Here is an 18,452-nt window from a genome sequence, read left to right on the forward strand (position 1 = left end):
ACCTTCCCTCCATCCCTCTTTTTGTTAGCTTGGAGGTCACCCATCAGTCAAGAATATGCTGCCTGCTTGTCCTGGGATAAAGCACAGTTACTTACCGTAACAGGTGTTATCCAGGGACAGCAGGCAGATATTCTTGCGTCCCACCCACCTCCCCGGGTTGGCTTCTTAGCTGGCTTATCCTAACTGGGGACCGCGCGCCTCTGTCGGGCGGGAAGGCACTCGCGCACGCGCGGTGCGGCCTAGCTAGAACTTTCTAAAGTTCTTAGAGTGCAATCACTCTAAAATTGTCAGTACCGGGGCTCCGTCGGTGCCGTCACCCATCAGTCAAGAATATCTGACTGCTGTCCCTGGATAACACCTGTTACGGTAAGTAACTGTGCTATCCAGCAGTTGCAGAAATCCAAACACTTTTTCTGAGCATGAGCTTCTCCTACCTTAGAGAGAGAGTTAGAGTTCCTTGCAGTTTTAATTTTTGCAAGCAATCCGTGCAGAAGTCTTCTGCTCTGCATCTTTTAAATTTTTTTTTTCACTTAAGTTCATCTTTTTTGGTGGCTTGAGTGCTGTGAGACCCCTTTTGCAGTGGTCCTCTGTTGGAGGAAAGGGCACAGTCCCGCAGAGCCGGACTGCTCCTTCACAGAGAAACTTCAGTGGACCTGTGGAGCCAGCCTGCTGTGTGCCACCCTTCTTAGACTTGGGGGTCCATTCTTCTGGAAGATCGCTTGCCCTCTGACCTTGTCAAGGGTTTAAGCACTGGGCTGTATGTATCCTGAGTAAAAGTCCTTCCAGGCTTCAGGGCGCAGGCTGCGTTTCCTACCCTCAGTCACGTGGAGTGGTTTCATGGGGGCGGAGGTTATAGTCAGAGTCCATCCAATTGGCAGTCCAAAGATCTTCATATTTGGTCATTTGGAGCAGTTTCAGAGGCAGAAAATTCTCTCTTCCTCCATTCTTCTTCAGTGTAATAGAGCTGACAGGCAGGCACTTCACTGACTGTAAGTACGGGAGCTTCAGGGGTGGTCTGTAGAACACAGTAAAACTCATTTTTCAGAGTTTCTAAGGGTAGGGTTCAGGTCTCCCAACTCCTCAAACAGCTATTTTTTTTTCCAGATTTTCTTTATTTTTGCCATTTTTGGCTTGAATTCGCTGGCAGTGGCCATCTTGGATTTTTATTGATGGTTGAAGAGCCAAATAAGATGGCACCCAAACATCCTTTCTGGCTTTTGCAGTCTAGGGAGAGAAGGACCAGCTGAAAAGAGGCAATAGTATGTCCCTATAAGTCTCATTTGGAGTATTGTGAACGTCAAGAGCGTTTTGGCTTCCTGGACCATGGGATGATTTTCCAAGGGCTGCTGAGCATAGATGGTATGCATCTATCAAAGAGGGGAAGAAGTGTCTTTGGCAGCAGGCTGGCTAATCTACTGAAGAGGGCTTTAAACTATAAATGATGGGGGCAGGGTGATCAAAGCCCTCAGGTAAGTAAATCACTAAATATCTCTACATAGATGGGAAAGCAGTATATAATAATGCTCGAAGTATGGGAAACAAGATTTTGGATCTAGAAGCTGTGATGGAAGAAGATGAGTTGGATATAGTGGCGATCACGGAGATATGGTTCACAGAGACCCATGACTGGGATGCAGTTATACCGAGCTATAATCTGGATAGGAAGAACAGGAGGGAAAGTAGCGTTATATTTTATAGATCATATTAAAGCCACACAATTGTTGGATCTGCAGGGCAAAGAAGAGGCACTGTGGATAAATTTAGAAAGAGGGAATGGTAAATATATTTACATTGGTGCGATATATAGGCTTCCTTCACAGACGGAAGATTTAATAGTATACATTCAGAATATATGTAAAAAAAAGGGGGACGTTTTACTAATAGGTGATTTTAATATGCCAGATGTTGATTGGGAAATCCCTATTGCGGGATCTTCTAGAAATAGGGAGATTCTGGATTCTCTACAAGGAGAAAAACTGTTCCAGCAGTTGGTAATGGAACCTATGTGGGATAGGGTCATACTGGACTTAGTGCTTACAAATGGGGAAAATATTTCTGATGTTACAGTGGGTGATCTGGCATCCAGTGCTCACTGCATGGTACAGTTCAATATTAAGACAGGTATAGAGAGAACTCATTCAAAAATAAAGCTTCTAGAATTTTAAAATATTAACTTTGTTCAGATGGGGGATTACGTAAAGGAATTGTTATCTGGAAGGAGTAGAAATACAGTGGACAACACTAAAATGAGTTATTGAAAAGGCGACAGCCCTTTTTTTGTGAGGCTAGTAAGTAAAAGTAAGAGGAAAAGAAAGCCACTTTGGTTCTCAAAAGTAGTAGCTAAGAAGGTAAGGAGTAATAGGTTAGCTTTCATAAACTACAAAAGATCACAGAAAGGAAGATGGGCAAAAATATCTGGAAAAGTTAAGAGAGGCTGGTCGAGTAGTCGGTAAAACAAAGATGCAAATGGAAGAAAAAATAGGTGACACGATAAAATAGGGGGGATGATATTTTTTAGATATATTGGTGTTAGGAACATAAGCATTGCCCCTGCCGGGTCAGACCAGGGGTCCATCGCGCCCAACAGTCCACTCCCGCGGCGGCCCCCCCAGGTCCATGACCTGTAAGTGCTCCTTACCTAAGATGTTTATATCCTATTTACTTTATGTCCTGTAAGTAACCCTCTATCTGTACCCTGCTATCCCCTTCTCTTTCAGGAAGTCATCCAGTCCCTGTTTGAACCCCAATAATGTACTCTGTCCTATCACCTCTCCTGGAAGTGTCCACCACCCTCTGAGTGAAGAAGAACCTCCTAGCATTCGTTTTGAATCTGTCTCCTCTCAATTTTTCTGGATGACCTCTTGTTTTTGTTGTCCCCGCTAGTCTGAAGAATCTGTCCCTCTCCACTTTCTCTATGCCCTTCATGATTTTATAAGTCTCTAGCATGTCTCTGCTTTTCCAGGGTAAAGAGCCCCAGCTTGTCCAACCTTTCGGCATATGAAAGGTTCAGCATACCCTTTATCATCCTTGTTTCTCTCCTCTGGACCCTCTCGAGTATCGCCATATCCTTCTTAAGGTACGGCAACCAGAATTGGACGTAGTACTCCAGATGCGGGCGCACCATCGCTCAATACAGTGGCAGAATAACTTCCTTTGTTCTGGTAGTGATATCTTTTTTGATAATGCCCAACATTCTGTTCACTTTCTTTGAGGCCGCTGCACATTGTTTGCGCCGCCGGCTTCATTGTTTTATCCACCAATACCCCCAGGTCTTTTTCTAGGTTGCCTTCCCCCAGTACCCTCCCTCCCATCGTATGGGGTTCTCCTTCCCTATGTACAAGACCTTACATTTCTCTAGATTGAAGCTCTGCCATCTATTTGCCCACTCACTCAGTTTGTTCAGGTCTCTGCAGTTCTTTGCATTCCTCAACAGTTCTGACCCTGCTGGAGAGTTTTGTGTCGTCCGCGAATTTTGATAACTTCACACTTTGTCCCTGTTTCCAGGTCATTGATGAATATATTGAACAGCAGCAGTCCCAGCACTGACCCCTGTGGGACACCACTCGTGACCCTTTTCCAGTCAAGAGTAGTGTCCCTTTACTCCTACCCTCTGTTTCCTGTCCGCCAGCCAATTTTTGATCCATCTGTGCATGTCCCCTTCCACCCTGTGGCTCCACAGTTTCTTCAGTAGGTGCTCATGGGGTACCTTGTCAAAGGCTTTCTGGAAATCTAGATATACGATGTCTATGGGGTCACCTTTGTCCAATTGTTCACTTATCCCCTCAAAGAAGTGCAGTAGGTTCGTTTGGTATGATCTTCCTTTACAGAAACCATGCTGGTTGGTTCTCATCAGATTATTTTTTTCTATATGCTCATTGATACTTTCCTTGATCAGTGCAAAAGTGGCATTGTGAGACTTAAAGGTGAAGGGGAGAAATATGTAGAAGCTGATGAAGAAAAGGCTGAATTACTTCATAAATATTTCTGTTCTGTGTTCACAGAATAAGCGCCAGGAGCGGGACCACAGAAGACAAATGCAAATAGGGATGGAGGATTGGTAGACCCTGGTCAATTTTCAGAGGGTTGTATTTGTGAAGAGTTAGCTAAATTAAAGGTAGGCAAAGTGATGGGGCCAGATGGTATACATCCGAGGGTGTTGAAGGAACTTAGGGAAGTACTGGTGGTTCCACTGACTGACCTTTTCAAGGCTTCTCAAGAGTTGGGAGTGGTACCAGAGGACTGGAGAAGGGTGGATATGGTTCCACAAAAGTGGAAGTTAGAAAGAAGTAGGGAATTACATGCCGGTAAGTCTGATTTCTGTAGTAAGTAAATTAATGGAAACGCTTTTAAAACAGAGAATGGTGAAGTTTCTGGAATCCTGTGGATTACAGGACCAGATGCAACATGGATTCACTTTAGAGGAGGTCTTGTCAAACAAATATGATCAATTTCTTTGACTGGGTGGCCAGAGATTTGGATAGAGGGAGTGCGCCAGATGTGGTGTATTTAGATTTTAGCAAAGCCTTTGACAGTATTCCACACAGGTATCAAATTAATTGAGTGTCCTCGGGATGGGCCCCCATAGTGATGGGCTAGGTCAAGAATTGGTTGAGTGGAAGGCTAGAGAGGGTAGTGGCCAATGGAGATCATTCTGAGGAAAGGGATGTTACCAGTGGTTTTGTTCTGGGGCCTTTTTAACATTTTTATAAGCAATATTGCTGAAGGGCTGTTGAATAAGATTTGCCTCTGTGGATGATAACCAAAATCTGCAATACACTAGATACCCAGGATGATGTGAATAACATGAAGAAAGACCTAGCAAAGCTTGAAGAATGGTCTGAAATTTGGCAGCTAAAATTTAATGCTAAGAAATGCAATGTCATGCATTTGGGCTACAAAACCCGAGGGAATGGTATAGTTTAGGGGGTGAAGAACTTACATGCATGACAGAAGAGTGAGACTTCTGTGTGATTATATGTGATGATCTTAAGGTGGCCAAACAGGTTGAACAGATGACGGCGAAAGCTAGACAGATGCTAGGGTGCATAGGGAAAGGTATGGCCAGTAAGAGAAAGAGGTATTGATGCCCTTTTATAAGACTTTGGTGAGACCTCATTTAGTGCAATTCTGGAGACTGTATCTTCAAAATGGTATACAAAGGATGGAGTCGGTCCAGAGCAAGGCTTTTTTGTTTGTTTGTTTATTTCTCACCCGCCCTTATCCATGTCGAGTTACATATTAACATACAAAAACATATTAAACTGGTGCGTGGTTTTCGTCATAAGGCGTATGGGGATAGACTTAAAGATCTCAATATGTATACTTTGGAGGAAAGGTGGGATGTTTAAATACCTACATGTCGTAAATGCACACGAGTCGAGTCTTTTTCATTGGAAAGGAAGCTCTGACATGAAAGGGCATAGGATGAAGTTAAGAGGTGATAGGCTCAGGAGTAATCTAGGAAAATGTTTTTTTACAGAAAGGGTGGTAGATGTGTGGAACAGTCTCCTGCAAGAGGTGGTGGAGACAAACTGTCTGAATTCAAGAAAGCCTGGGATAGGCACATGGGATCTCTTAGAGAGAGAAAGAAATAATGGCTACTGCAGATGGGCAGACTGGATGGACCATTTGGCCTTTATCTGCCATCATGTTTCTGTCTTCAAAAGGATATATACTGAATGGAACTAGTCTAGATAAGTGGTTCCCATACCTGTCCTTGGGGAAGTTCAGACAGTCAGGTTTTCAAGATATCTGTAAAGAATAATCATGAGTTTGATTTGCATGCAAATTTAACTAATGAATATTCAATTTGGATTTCCTGAAAACTTGACTGGCTGGGATTTCCTTAGGACAAGTTTGGGAACCATTTGTCTAGAGGGTGGCTACTAAAATGATCACTGGTATTTGTCATAAATCCCATAGAAACAGCCTTTAAACATCTAAATACATGTATACTTTTGGATAGGGTTACCAGATTTTACTTTAGTAAAATTCAAACCCCCTAGACCCGCGCCCAGTTCCACCCAATTACGTTCTTGCCCTCCCTCCCCCGCTGCCTGCTCTTGTTGGGCAGGAGGGCATCTGCGCATGCGCGGATGCCCTTCTGCCCAACACGATTTCGAGGAAGCTTTTCAAAACCCAGCCAAAGTGCCTGGTTTTGAAAAGCTGTCTGGACGTAACACTTTCCCAATAAGTTTTTATTAACATTTTAGAACAAAGAATACACAATCAGTAAACACTCCAAAATATAACAGAAAATATAGCACCAACGTCTGGTAACTCTACTTTTGAATGAAAGGTAGGAAAAGGGAGATTCAGGTACAACACCGATTTTCCAGTAATGGTCCGGTACCTACTTTAGTCCGGTGGTAAGCAGAATCTGCAACCTGCTGCTCATGCCAGCCTTGGCTCTCTCTCTGACATGATTTCCTCATCTCGCAACCAGGAAGTGACATTAGAGGGACAGCCAAGGCCAGTATGAGTAGCAGGTTGCAGATTTTGTTCGCTTCTTGCAAAGATTTAAAGAGATACAGGGAGAAGAGAGGTGCTGGGATTAGGGCATGTTCTAAAGGTTGTTTGACAAAATTTGTTAATACAGCAGAGGTTTTGAACCGGGGGTCCTGGAAAATCTGTGGTATACCTGTGTTTAAATGCCTCCAAGGAATAAATGCACAGAAGGCCTCTTTTAATGGAAAGGAAGCAGTGTAAATGAGGGGGTTATAGGAAAAGAGTGAAAGGAAGGGTAGACCTGGGTGCACTATAAGAAATATTTTCTTTTAGGGGGTGTGGATGCCTGGAACAGTTTCCCTGTGGAGATGGTGGAAATGAGGGCAGTATCAAAATTAAAGAAAGGGACAAGAACAGAGTATCTCTAAGAGAGGAAGCAATTGTAGAATTAGTAGGTGGTATGTTGGTCAGACTTGATTGTAGATAAGGACTATAAAGCCTCTCTTTTGTTTATTTTAAACATAAAAACTTGAATCTTGCACAATATAGATTTCTTGCTGCTTATGCTGAGAGTCCAAAGCAGAACAATCTCTCTACCAGCAAAACCTAAGTCAGAGTTAGATCTTGTTCAGTATATACTGTAAATATCATTCAGTATATATAAAAAAAATAGATCTGTTGCTTAAATATTGATGTCCAAATAGGCAGCTAGAAGTACTAGACTGCAAAAGTATGTTTCACACTGTGCTTTCTCAAGGATAGAAAATATTGTTGGGGTCATATGTTCTGTTAGGCTTCTGCGTCTTGCCGCTTCTGAGTAACTTGACCTGACCCAACATCTCAGCCATCGTGCTATGGCTTTCTTCATGTTATGGGGTCTTTTGTACTGGTCATCCATTCAAGTTTAACTTCTGTCCTATTTCTCACTAGGTCAATTTAAATATTATGCTCGTAATGTACCTGGTGACATGGAAAAGCATGTACTGTTTACTTACCGGTATTTGAAAATAGTTACAAAAAAACTTTTTCATCCTTAGCATTTGAAGAGTTTAGTAGTTTGTATAAATGTACATAATGGAGTATATATTTAGCTGCTGTTGTACAATCCTACTTTATTCTGGGATCAGTGGATTGTTTATCTCCTCCCGCCAGGGATCTGTAGGAAGCGTCAAACATATGAAGCTTTTACCCTCTCCCTCTCTCACACTACCATTGAGGGTGCTCCTTCTGTACCTTCAGTCTTAAATTCCTACAGGCCAGGCTGTAGGAGCTTATCTTTTCTGCTCGTATTTTTTTTAGTGATTTTTCAGTAATTTCAGTACTTTTCGGTTGCAGTTTCACCCTCATGCTGTGGTTGTTCCCTGCAGGGACATCTTTCGGCAAGAGATCGCAGACTGTTGGAGAACGTCTGCTTCTTGGGGAGGTTCCCTGCTCTGCAGTAAGCCTGATGGACATACGTGCACATCGGATCAGGGCTACGGAGTCTTTCCCTTGGGCGCTAGCTCGCCCACTAGTGGGGGTAGTGCAGGCTGAGTGGTTCCATGGAGAAACAACTGGGATCAGAACCAGACTGCGTCCCTCCATCAGGCATCTGCGCGGCATGTCCACGTGTGGCGGAGGTCTCCAGCTGTGGTGGTCAGGCCGGTGGGGCAGTCAGAAGACTTGAAATCCAGATTTCCAGTTTCCTGAGGCTAAGGATCTCCCTGTATGCTATGTTCAGCTTTGCCTGCAGTTTCTATCAGACAGAACGTGTAGGCTGATAGCCTGAATCATTGATTTTTGGGGCTCTTCAAAAGGGGTTGTGGCGTGGTTTCCCTGCATGCCCTATTCCTTCCCACCTCTAAAATTCCCAAAACGTCATTTTCTGAGGATTCCTGTACTTTTCCTGGGTGATTTTTCTTCAAAATTGGCACTCATGGCAGCCTTCTTGGATTTTTCCTGATTTAAATTTAAGTATATTTTTTATACTTCTGGGCTTCGTTTTGGCAAGAAAACTTCATAGATGGCCTCCAAAGGATATCGAGGGATGGATTCATGCCTCGTTTGTGGTGGATGGCTGTCAGATGTGCAGCCATGTTCCAAGTGCGCTACGGCCCATGAAGGGGGGGGGGGAGAGATTTGCCCAGATGCGGTGCCTTCCAACTCCGGGGAGGTTCTTCAAGCGCCTTCTGCCCCAAGACCCGCAAAATTGGTGTCTGCTCGCCCTGGGGATTGAAACGTAAGCACAGATCCGGTGAAAAAATTTACAAGTCTTCCAAGCATTCCAAATCTGAGCTGCAGAAGTCAGCTCCGACCACAGGGGATCTTTTTCCTCCAGATTTTGTGAATATGCTTTATCAGGCATACTTAGTTAAAAAGTCTCTGCCTGTTTACCTTCTGTTGGCTTCTGTGCTGGTCACAGGGACTTCTGCTCCGCTGGACCAGGCTCTTTCTTCTTGTCTCCCTGCGGGGGCTCTGGAGAGTAAGATGGCGGTACCTACTGTTGCGGCTGACACTCTTTCGATTCCTTTGCTTTTGCCAGGCTGTACTGCGGCGGCCGTGGATATTGTGAAGTGCTGATAAAAGACAGCATCGATGAGCATCTAGAAAGGAACAAACTGATGAAAACTAGCCAACATGGCTTCTGCAAGGGAAGATCATGCCAAACGAATTTATTGCACTTCTTCGAAGGAATTAACAAATGGATGGACAAAGGGGACCCCAAAGACATCGTATACTTGGATTTCCAAAATCCTTTGACAAGGTACCCCCATGAACGCCTACTACAGAAACTGAAGAACCATGAGGTGGAAGGAGATGTACATAGATGGATCGGAAATTGGTTGGCAGGTAGGAGGCAAAGGGTGGGAGTGAAGGGCCACTACTCTGACTGGAGGAGGGTCACGAGTGGTGTTCCACAGGGGTCGGTACTCAGTTCGCTGCTGTTCAATGTATTTATAAATGATCTAGAAACAGGGACGAAGTGTGAAGTAATAAAATTCGCAGACGACACCAAACTATTTGGCCTGCAGTAGATTAGAAGAACCATTGGCCCAGCAATATACTTGGCAGGTCATGCAGCCACAGAATTTCAATTCTTGGGATTAGACCATGTGCCACCATTGACAAGAGGTGGAGATAGGAAACTTACCTTAATGTGGAAAGAACAAGAATGGATATTTTGCATGTGTTCTGAGGAACCCAAAGGACTTAACGCTAAAATTGAGTGGCACTTATTTTTTTGATCTAGTCTATGCTAAATGTTTTTAGACCCTACCTATGTTACTTGGTTTCCCCTGTTGCAAAAGTAACATACACTGATTTTGATCAGCATGTTTGGCTTCCTTAATTCCAGCAAAATGTTTCAGTATTTTTTATCATTGGAACAGTGTTCGGCAGTGAGAATCAGCTGTTTTACCCTTCCCCCAGAGTGACGTAATACGTCACACTTTCGACGTTGATAAAAGAGAGCAGTTCATGGCAATAGCCATCTTTGCCGATTTGAGCAATAACAGTACCGCTGAGTAAGTTGGACATAGAGGAAAGTGTTCTTCTCGTTATTCTAACTCTGACACTGCTGTACCTTGTTCTTTTTCAGGAGTCCATCGCCCTGACGCTGTTACATAGCTAAACGCCTGTTAGCTTTATGTTGGCAAAATCAGACCAGCAAAGACAGCAGGAGATTCAATTATACCTGCAGTATTTTGATTTCACCCTGCCTAAGCTAAGTTCTTTGTTTGACTTGATAAATGAGTCTGCAATAATAAAACTGTAAGACTGTTGAACAAATTGCTAGGCAGGAGGGGGAGTGGGACCAATGAGGTCACTTCCCTATCTAGTGCAGTTGTATAGTTAACATACTAGTGACACATGGGGATCTGAGGCCCCTTCCCCTTATAAAATATTTTTTCAAACTTTAAGAATTTGAATGTCAGAGACAAGTCTAATAGAAAAGCTTTCACCGCTGTTTCTGTTTAGATAAGGAACTAAGAGTTAAACAAGAGAGGTATTTTTGGGACAATCCAGAAGGTCCCCTGAAATGTGCTCGGGCCATGACAAGGCTTTATCCCATGGCTGATGGTTTTAACAAGCGCTTTGTTTTTCCGAAGGTGGATTCTTAAGTGGCACAGGTCACCAAGCACACATCTCTTCCCACATATGAAGGGATGTTCAAGACCGATGTGTGGACTTCATCCTTAAATGTCTGTTTGACTCAGCCGCGGCTGGTATCAAAGCGGTGACGGCCTCATCTTTCATTGCTCAGGCATGTCATTCCAAGCTGTGCCATGATCCTGATGCTGTGTTGCTGCATGATTTGGATTTTCTCATCTCTGGAGTGGATTACATGTCTGATACCTTGTACAACATTTTGAAAGTATTCGCCAAGCTGGGCGCCTATTCAGTTTTGGCTCGAAGGATGCTCTGGATCAGTTAGTGGTCTGGTTATTTTTCTTCTAAGGCCACGTTGAGCATGTTGTCCTTTAAGGGACAGCTTCTGTTCAGCAGGGTCTGGATGACCTTATGGCCAATGTTCAAGATCGTAAACCCAAGGTGTTGCCTGGGAGCTGGTCCTGCCCTTCCAGGAGTTCAGGGCATTCTAATTTTCATTCCTTTCGGCATTCCTGTCTGTACTCCGGTTCTTCCTCAGGGAGACCATCACCTCTGACCACTTGGTTCTGGAGGTTTCAAGTTTATTCATATTATTTGATTGAACGCTTTTCCAAATTACAAAGCGTTGTACAAAAGATAAAATAAGATTTAAAGAAATCACTTGTACATAGTATATTAATCAAACATACAAGGGTAACTGCTTTTAAAAACCACTAGAAACAATAGGAAAGTGGGGAAGAAATACAAATTTTAAAGAAAAAGTACATAAAAGGGAAGTACATTAGGGGGGTATGAGGAAAAGGATTGGTGACAGAAGAAAGATCAAATGAGAGAGCTATTAGTAGTCTTGATTTAAGGGAGGTTGGAAACTATAAGATTTTACCATGGAAATGAACTTTCAGTTAAAGGCTTCTTTAAAAAGAGGGCACTTTAAACTTTTCTTAAATTTTTGCAAATCCTGTTCGAGTCTTAAGTATAAAGGAAGAGAGTTCCAAATCGTTGGAGCAGTTACAGAAAAGATAGAAGCACGGCGTGCTCCGATAATTTTTAAAGAGGGAACATTAAGAGTAAACTGTGAGGATGATCTAAGAACTCTTGATGAACTATGTGGAATCAGAAGCCTATCTATAAATGCAGGTGTGTTTGTCTTTATTGTCTTGAAGACTAAAAGAGCTATTTTATATGTAATCCTATATGTTATTGGCAGCTAGTGAGCTTTTTGAAGTAAAGGTGTGACATGGTCAAATTTTTTTGAACCTGAAATTATCTTTATTGCTGTGTTTTGTATAAGTTGAAGACGCCTTATATCCTTTAGATATGCCCCTTTTAATAAGGAATTACAATAATCTAATTTTGATATTACTAGGGAGTGAACTAAAGTATTAAGGGAAAAAGTATCAAGAAGGGGGACAAGTGAACGAATCATTCTCAACCTATAGAAACAGTTTTTGACCAATGCACTGATGTGTGAACGGAACGTGAGATTATTGTCTATTAGGACTCCCAAAATTTTTGTGTTGGTAGTTTGATTAAGGGGTTTATTGTCGATTACGACTGGGTTAATGAGTTGTGCTCCTTCTTTCCCTGAAAAGAGCACAGTAGTAGTTTTATTGATGCTTAGTGATAGCTGATTGATAAGCCAGTCATGGATTTTGGCCAGCTTTTGGTTAATATTAGATATGTCCTGTGAACTTGTGGGATCAATGGTATGCAAAAGTTGGAAATCATCTGCATAAGCATATACTGTGAATCCGATGGATTGACAAAGGGTTAAGAGAGGGGCCAAATAGATGTTAAACAGTAAAGGTCTTCCGCTATGGCCATAAATTGGAATTTTGCTGTTCTCTGACCAAGTGTTTTCTGGATTCCCATGTGGGCTGCCCCGAGAAGGTGGTTTGGGTGCAGGCCACAGTCCACAGACTTATGTATCATGCAGCAATCAAACCAGTGCCAGAGCGAGGCTTGGGCTCTGGAAGATACTTGTTATAAGTCATCATTCCAAAGAAAGGATCTGACAACTGGAGACCGATTCTGGACTTCAAGGTGGTCAATGTGGCTCTGAAAGTGCCCCGCTTTTGCATAGAGCTGGTGCGCTCAGTAATAGCATCAGTGGCACTGGAGGAATTTCTAGCCTCCCTAGATCTGACAGAGGCATATCTCCACATTCCCATTTTCCTGAACCAGTTCCATGTCTTGTTTTCAGTTTGCGGCTCTCCCCTTTGGATTGGCAACGGCTCCCCGGACCTTCACCAAAGTGATGGTGGTGGTGGCATCCCATCTTCATTCCCTGGGTGTCCTGGTTCATCCGTATCTGGACGACTGGTTGATCAGAGCTCCCTCGCTGTCCAAGGGGTGTCAGGCGGTATGGCAGGTGGTACAGTTGCTGCAGTGTCTAGGCTGGGTGATCAACTTCAGGAAGAGTCACATCGAGCCCACCCAAGATTTGGAGTACCTGGGAGTTCGATTTCACACATGTCAGAACAAGGTGTTTCTAACTGTGTCCATCAGGAGAAGCTTAGTCGGGTCATCAGAGACCTCCTGGCCATTCCGACTGTGACAGCGTGGCAATATCTCCAGATCATGTGAACTGTGGGCCAGAGCTAGGCTGCATCTGCTGCATGAGATTATGCTGTTGCACTGGAATCTGCAGCGGGACCCATTACTTGCACCCCTGCCCTGGACAGCAGTGGCGCGCAACAGTCTGGAGTGGTGGTTGCATCCCCTCTCGCTGTCCAGGGTTCTTCTGCTTCAGATCTCGGATTGAGTGATCCTGTCGAAGGATGCAAGTCTCAAGGGCTGGGGAGCAGTGTATTTGTCCCAGTGCAGGGCTGGTGGGCGCCCTCGGAGCGTAAGTGGGCGATCAGTCGCCTGGAGCTGTGGGCAATATTTCCAAGGTCACCTCCATCATTGAGCAGTCCGGACGTTCTCGGACAATGCCACAGCAATGGCTTATATCAATTGTCAGGGGGGCCAAAGAGTCCCTCTCTGAGTATGGAGGCTCGGCTGCTCTTTTGGTGGGTGGAGAAACACCTTGTGGTGCTGTCTGTGGCACACATGGCAGGTGTGGACAATGTTCAGGCAGATTTTCTCAGTTGTCTGATGCTAGACTCCAGAGAGTGGTCTCGAAGAGTGTTCGATTGCATAGTGGATCTTAGGTATTCTCCATGTTCGAGATCATGGCGACTGGCAAACAAGAAGGCCAATCGGTTCTGCAGTTATCGTTGAGAGACCGGCAGCGTAGACCTGAAAGCTCTGGTTCATCCCTGGCCGTCGTCTTTGTCTACCCTCCATGGCCTATGATAGTGCCTGTTGAGATGGATAGCAGATGATGAGGGGCCAGTGATCCTGGTGGCTCCCAATTGGCCAAGGCAGCCATGGTAAGTCAACCTGATTTGGCTCCAGCAAGATCAGGGGCTTTGGTTGTCATGCCACTCTCACCTACTTATAACATGGCTTTTGAGTGTGCGGCCTTGATGGACTGGGTCTATTCTTCGGCAGTGATTGCCATGTAGCTGTACATTAAATGGAAGTCCAAGGTGGTGGCCTATGCAAAGGCTTGGCAGTGCTCCCAAGCTTGGTGCACACTCCAGCAGGAGGATCCTTCTCTTCCTTCGATGCCTCGGGTCCTGGAGTTCCTGCAGGATGGCCTGAAGAAGGGCCTTGCAGTGGCTTCTCTCCATGTTCAGATTGCAGGTCTTTTGTATAGGAGCCCTCTTGCATTGAGGAGCTCCTTGGCTGTTCATCCGGATGTGGTCCGTGTTCTGTGGGGCATGGTTCAACTGAGGCCTCCCTTTCCGATGTGGAATCTAAATCTAGTTCTGCATTCTCTGGCTCATCTGCCATGCGAGCCTTTGGAGCAAGCAACTTTGATGGATCTCAGTCAAGACGGTCTTCCTTGTGGCTCTCACTTCAGCCTGGAGGGTTTCAGAGCTTCAGGCTCTTTCCTGCAGGGATCCCTTCCTGCATATTATGGATTCCATGGTGATGCTGCATACTGTTACTTCCTTTCTTTCGAAAGTGGTTTCCGCTTTCTATGTGAATCGGGAAGTCTGGTTCCCTGCGTTTGCTTCCTCTGGCTCAAAGGTCCAGGACCGAGTGATGTGGTCCATAGACATGCGCAGGCTTTTGTTGCGGTACTTGGAAGTTACTGAGTTTCATCTTTCGGACCACCTGTTTGTTCTTGCGGGTCCTGCCCATAAAAGTAGGCCTGCCTCTAAGGCTACTATTTCCAGGTGGATTTGCTCGGCCATTTCCATGGCTTACGTAGTGGTAAGGAAGAAGCAACCCCTAGGGGTGAGGGCTTATTTGACCAGAGGAGTTTCCTCCTCTTGGGCAGAGTTGTCAGCTGTGTCTCTGGACGAGATTTGCAGAGCTGCTACATGGTCCTCCTTGCACACTTTCACCAAGTTTGCATGATTGAAGTAGTGGCCAAGCAGGATGCCGCTTTTGGTTCCTCTGTATTGTTGGCAGGCTCATCAGTCCCACCCTGAATTTTTGGGACTACATAAATTCCATTGGTCCCGGAAAAAGGGGGATTGGCAAGAATGAAAGATTAGGTTCTTACCTCTGCTAATCATCTTTCTTGTAAATCCTCACTTTATTCCAGGAACGAGCCCTATGCCTTGCTGATTTGCTGTTTGCCTGCCTTGCAAGTACTGGTAAGCTGGAGTTCTGTTTCCTGACTAGCTTTTATAAGAGTGCCATCTGACTGGGTTTAGCACTAATTCGGGGGGGGGGGCCCTAGTTTAGGCACCCCCTTCTGACAGTGCAAGCTGCGTCTCCCCTTAGCACTATTTTGTCATTTAGGTTTTCAATATTTCTTAACCTGTTATTTCATTTTCACATTGTTGTTGCATTTGCGTTATGAGCAGAATTGATTTGCTTTCAGGGAGTTCCCCGTTCCTCTCTCTCTCTCTCTCTCTGTTCGTTCTCCTCTAGAAATGCTTCTGGCTGCTTAAAGACTGACTGAAGGTACAGAAGGAGTATGCTCAGTGGTAGAGTGTGAGAGGGCTGGGGTAAAAGCTTCATATGTTTGAAGCTTCCTACCGATCCCTGGCGGGAGGAGATAACCCTCTGGTCACGGAGTAGAGTGAGGATTTACAAGAAAGAAGATTAGCAAAGGTAAGAACCTAAGACCCGATTCACTAAAGTCAGCGATTGTCACTAAACCTGTTTTCACAGGTTTAGCGACGATCGCTGCTCTCTGACCATGCAAATCATTTGTGTGCAAACTAGATAGTGAATCAGTCGCTGTTTAAAAATCAGCCAGGGAATCAGCCAACAGTGATTGAGTGAATCTTGGCCCTAATCTTTTGTTGTCGCTAAGAAATACTAGCTTTAACATATTTGTAGTGCTAAATGTTTGGCATTTCATACTAATTTTTTTAATTTTTTTTTTATTTTTAGTGCAAAACAATACAAATGTTACAAAAGGAAGAAGCATGATTGGACATAAGGCTGAAACAACTAATGACAAAGGAAGTCCTTCATATACTGTGGATGATTTTACTAAGAAAGTCCTTACAGGAGGACTGACTACTGTTTTTCTTCCTTTGGTTTATATTATAGTATTTGTCATTGGTTTACCAAGCAATGCAATGGCTTTGTGGGTTTTTTTCTTCCGAACCAAAAAGAAACATCCGGCTGTAATTTACATGGCTAATTTGGCACTGGCGGATCTCTTGTTTGTCATATGGTTTCCCCTGAAAATTGCATATCATGTGAAAGGCAACAACTGGATTTTTGGGGAAGGTCTGTGCAAAGTACTTGTTGGATTTTTTTATGGAAATATGTATTGTTCCATCCTCTTTATGACTTGTCTTAGTGTACAAAGGTACTGGGTCATTGTGAATCCAATGTCGAGCAGCAGGAAGAAATCTGAAATTGCAATGGGCGTTTCAATTGCAATATGGGTTCTCATCTTACTTAGTACAATACCTCTATATCTTTTTGATCAAACTGTCTACATTGCTGATCTTCACATCACAACCTGCCATGATGTCTTACCAATGGACACACTGGCATCTGATATGTTTAGCTATTTTCTTTCCCTGGCAATTGGAGTCTTCTTTTTCCCAGCTGTTCTTACTGTTATTGCTTACACATTAATGATTAGAACTTTGAATGCTTCCATTACAGATGAAAATATTGGAAAGAAACGAAAGAAAGCTATCAAACTCATTATTGTTGTTATGGCCATGTACCTGATTTGTTTCACACCAAGTAATATTCTTCTTGTAGTACACTATTCATTGATCAGACAGAGTTACAAAGGTAATCTGTATGCATTTTATATAACAGCTCTATGCCTATCCACAGTGAACAGTTGCATTGATCCTTTCATTTATTATTTTGTTTCAAAAGATTTTAGAGATAATTTGAAAAATGCTTTTCTTTGTCGAAGTGTACGCACTGTGGAAAGAATGCAGATTTCATTTACATCTATGAAATATTCCAGAAAATCAAACTCCTACACATCTAGCTCAACTACTAGAAAAACAGATTGCTGAAGGGTTTTATTTATTTTGATTTTTAAAGTGCATTACTGGACATAATTTCCTTTATAGAGGAAGTAAAAAAAACTGCATTTTTTTGTATTTTATTTAAATGAGATTTTAGTTTTCATCTTGTGTTCTTACGAATATTTTATTGAAATACTAATATTTGACACTTCATTTGTATTGTAAGTTGTTTTTTTGTTTTGTTTTATAAATAGAAATACAGCTAATGTTTCAATAGTAGCAGCTCCTGAGAGATTGTTGAGATTTGTTAATAATAAATTAGCACACCCGAGCAGTATTTTCATCAATCTGGAATGCATTTAGAGCTCCTTTTACTAAACATTGGTAGAGGATTCTACTATGGGCCGATGAAGTAAATAATCCGACACTCAAAGGAATTCTGTGACCCACAGTAAAAACCTCTAATGCGGTTTAGTAAAAGCCAGTGTTGGTCAAATTTACATTTTCTTCATAAATTTCTTAGATTATATATGAACTGTGCACCATATAAGAAATTGGAGAATTTAAAACTAGTATTGTATATAACTAGATTATGCCTTTAACTTTCATACATCATGAGGGTAATATTTAGCTGATGGCGTTCAGTGCTGGGCTATGTCTGTCTACTGATACTAAATAATTGGGTATGTGTGGATGGCTGGCCCTCAACTAGATAAATGCTGATATTAAGCCCTTAATCGGTTAAGTGGAACCAGCTAAAGATAGGACTACTGTTTATTACCTGTTTGGCCAGTTAAAATATCAGGACAAGTGCCCAATCCAATCCACTCCAGACTTCTCACACAATAGCCAGTTTTGACTGTAATGGTTAGTACTGCTGATCCCCTCTATCTTGGCAAATGACACTCAAATATTCTCTCAAGTCCCGTTCAGTGCCACTTAACTAAACAAGAGACTCTCCTATTTGATTAACTGGCTTTTAATATTGACCCCTATATGCCTATGAAACTTTCTTTTTTTATATTATTCCCATACTAAAAACTTTGGGAAGTCAAATAAAATGTTTATTGCATAGTGATAAGTGAATTTTATTTTGTATTTGTTTTGGATAAATGAACACCACTGTATGAGATCTTAAGTGTGTGATTATTTGCACAAGTAATGAAGTATTTTGTAATTGTAGATATTTTGTTTTTATTAACTTTTTAAATAAAAGATATAACCTTGTCTTACATTATGTATTTTTCTGAGGTAATGCTAACAATTTGTTTCCAAATTCTAATTATGGCTACTGAAGAGAGCCAAAATAAAAAAAGTGTAGTCGTAAGATTAAAGCACATCCTGCTTATATGAAGAAAAATCTCAAAATGAAATGTATCCTGAAAAAATTTTACAGTGACTGGAAAAAGATAGTTGGAGCTTGTAAATGAGTCATCATGGATGGTTCATTACACA

The 18,452-nt window shown here is 42.9% G+C and overlaps 1 protein-coding gene across 3 annotated transcripts in view; it reads left to right on the forward strand.

Moving 5' to 3' along the window:
• The window catches only part of F2RL1 (F2R like trypsin receptor 1), a 31,057-nt gene extending 12,826 nt beyond the window's left edge, over window positions 1-18,231 (forward strand). For all 3 annotated transcript variants that reach the window (XM_033929318.1, XM_033929320.1, XM_033929319.1), the window contains exon 2: window positions 15,943-18,231. In XM_033929318.1, the coding sequence (XP_033785209.1) occupies window positions 15,943-17,045 (1,103 nt within the window). In that variant the 3' untranslated portion in view covers window positions 17,046-18,231. The remainder of the gene's footprint in view (window positions 1-15,942) is intronic.
• The last annotated feature ends 221 nt before the right edge of the window (window positions 18,232-18,452 follow it).

This window comes from Geotrypetes seraphini, chromosome 1 (assembly GCF_902459505.1).
Source record: "Geotrypetes seraphini chromosome 1, aGeoSer1.1, whole genome shotgun sequence".
NCBI lineage: Eukaryota > Metazoa > Chordata > Amphibia > Gymnophiona > Dermophiidae > Geotrypetes > Geotrypetes seraphini.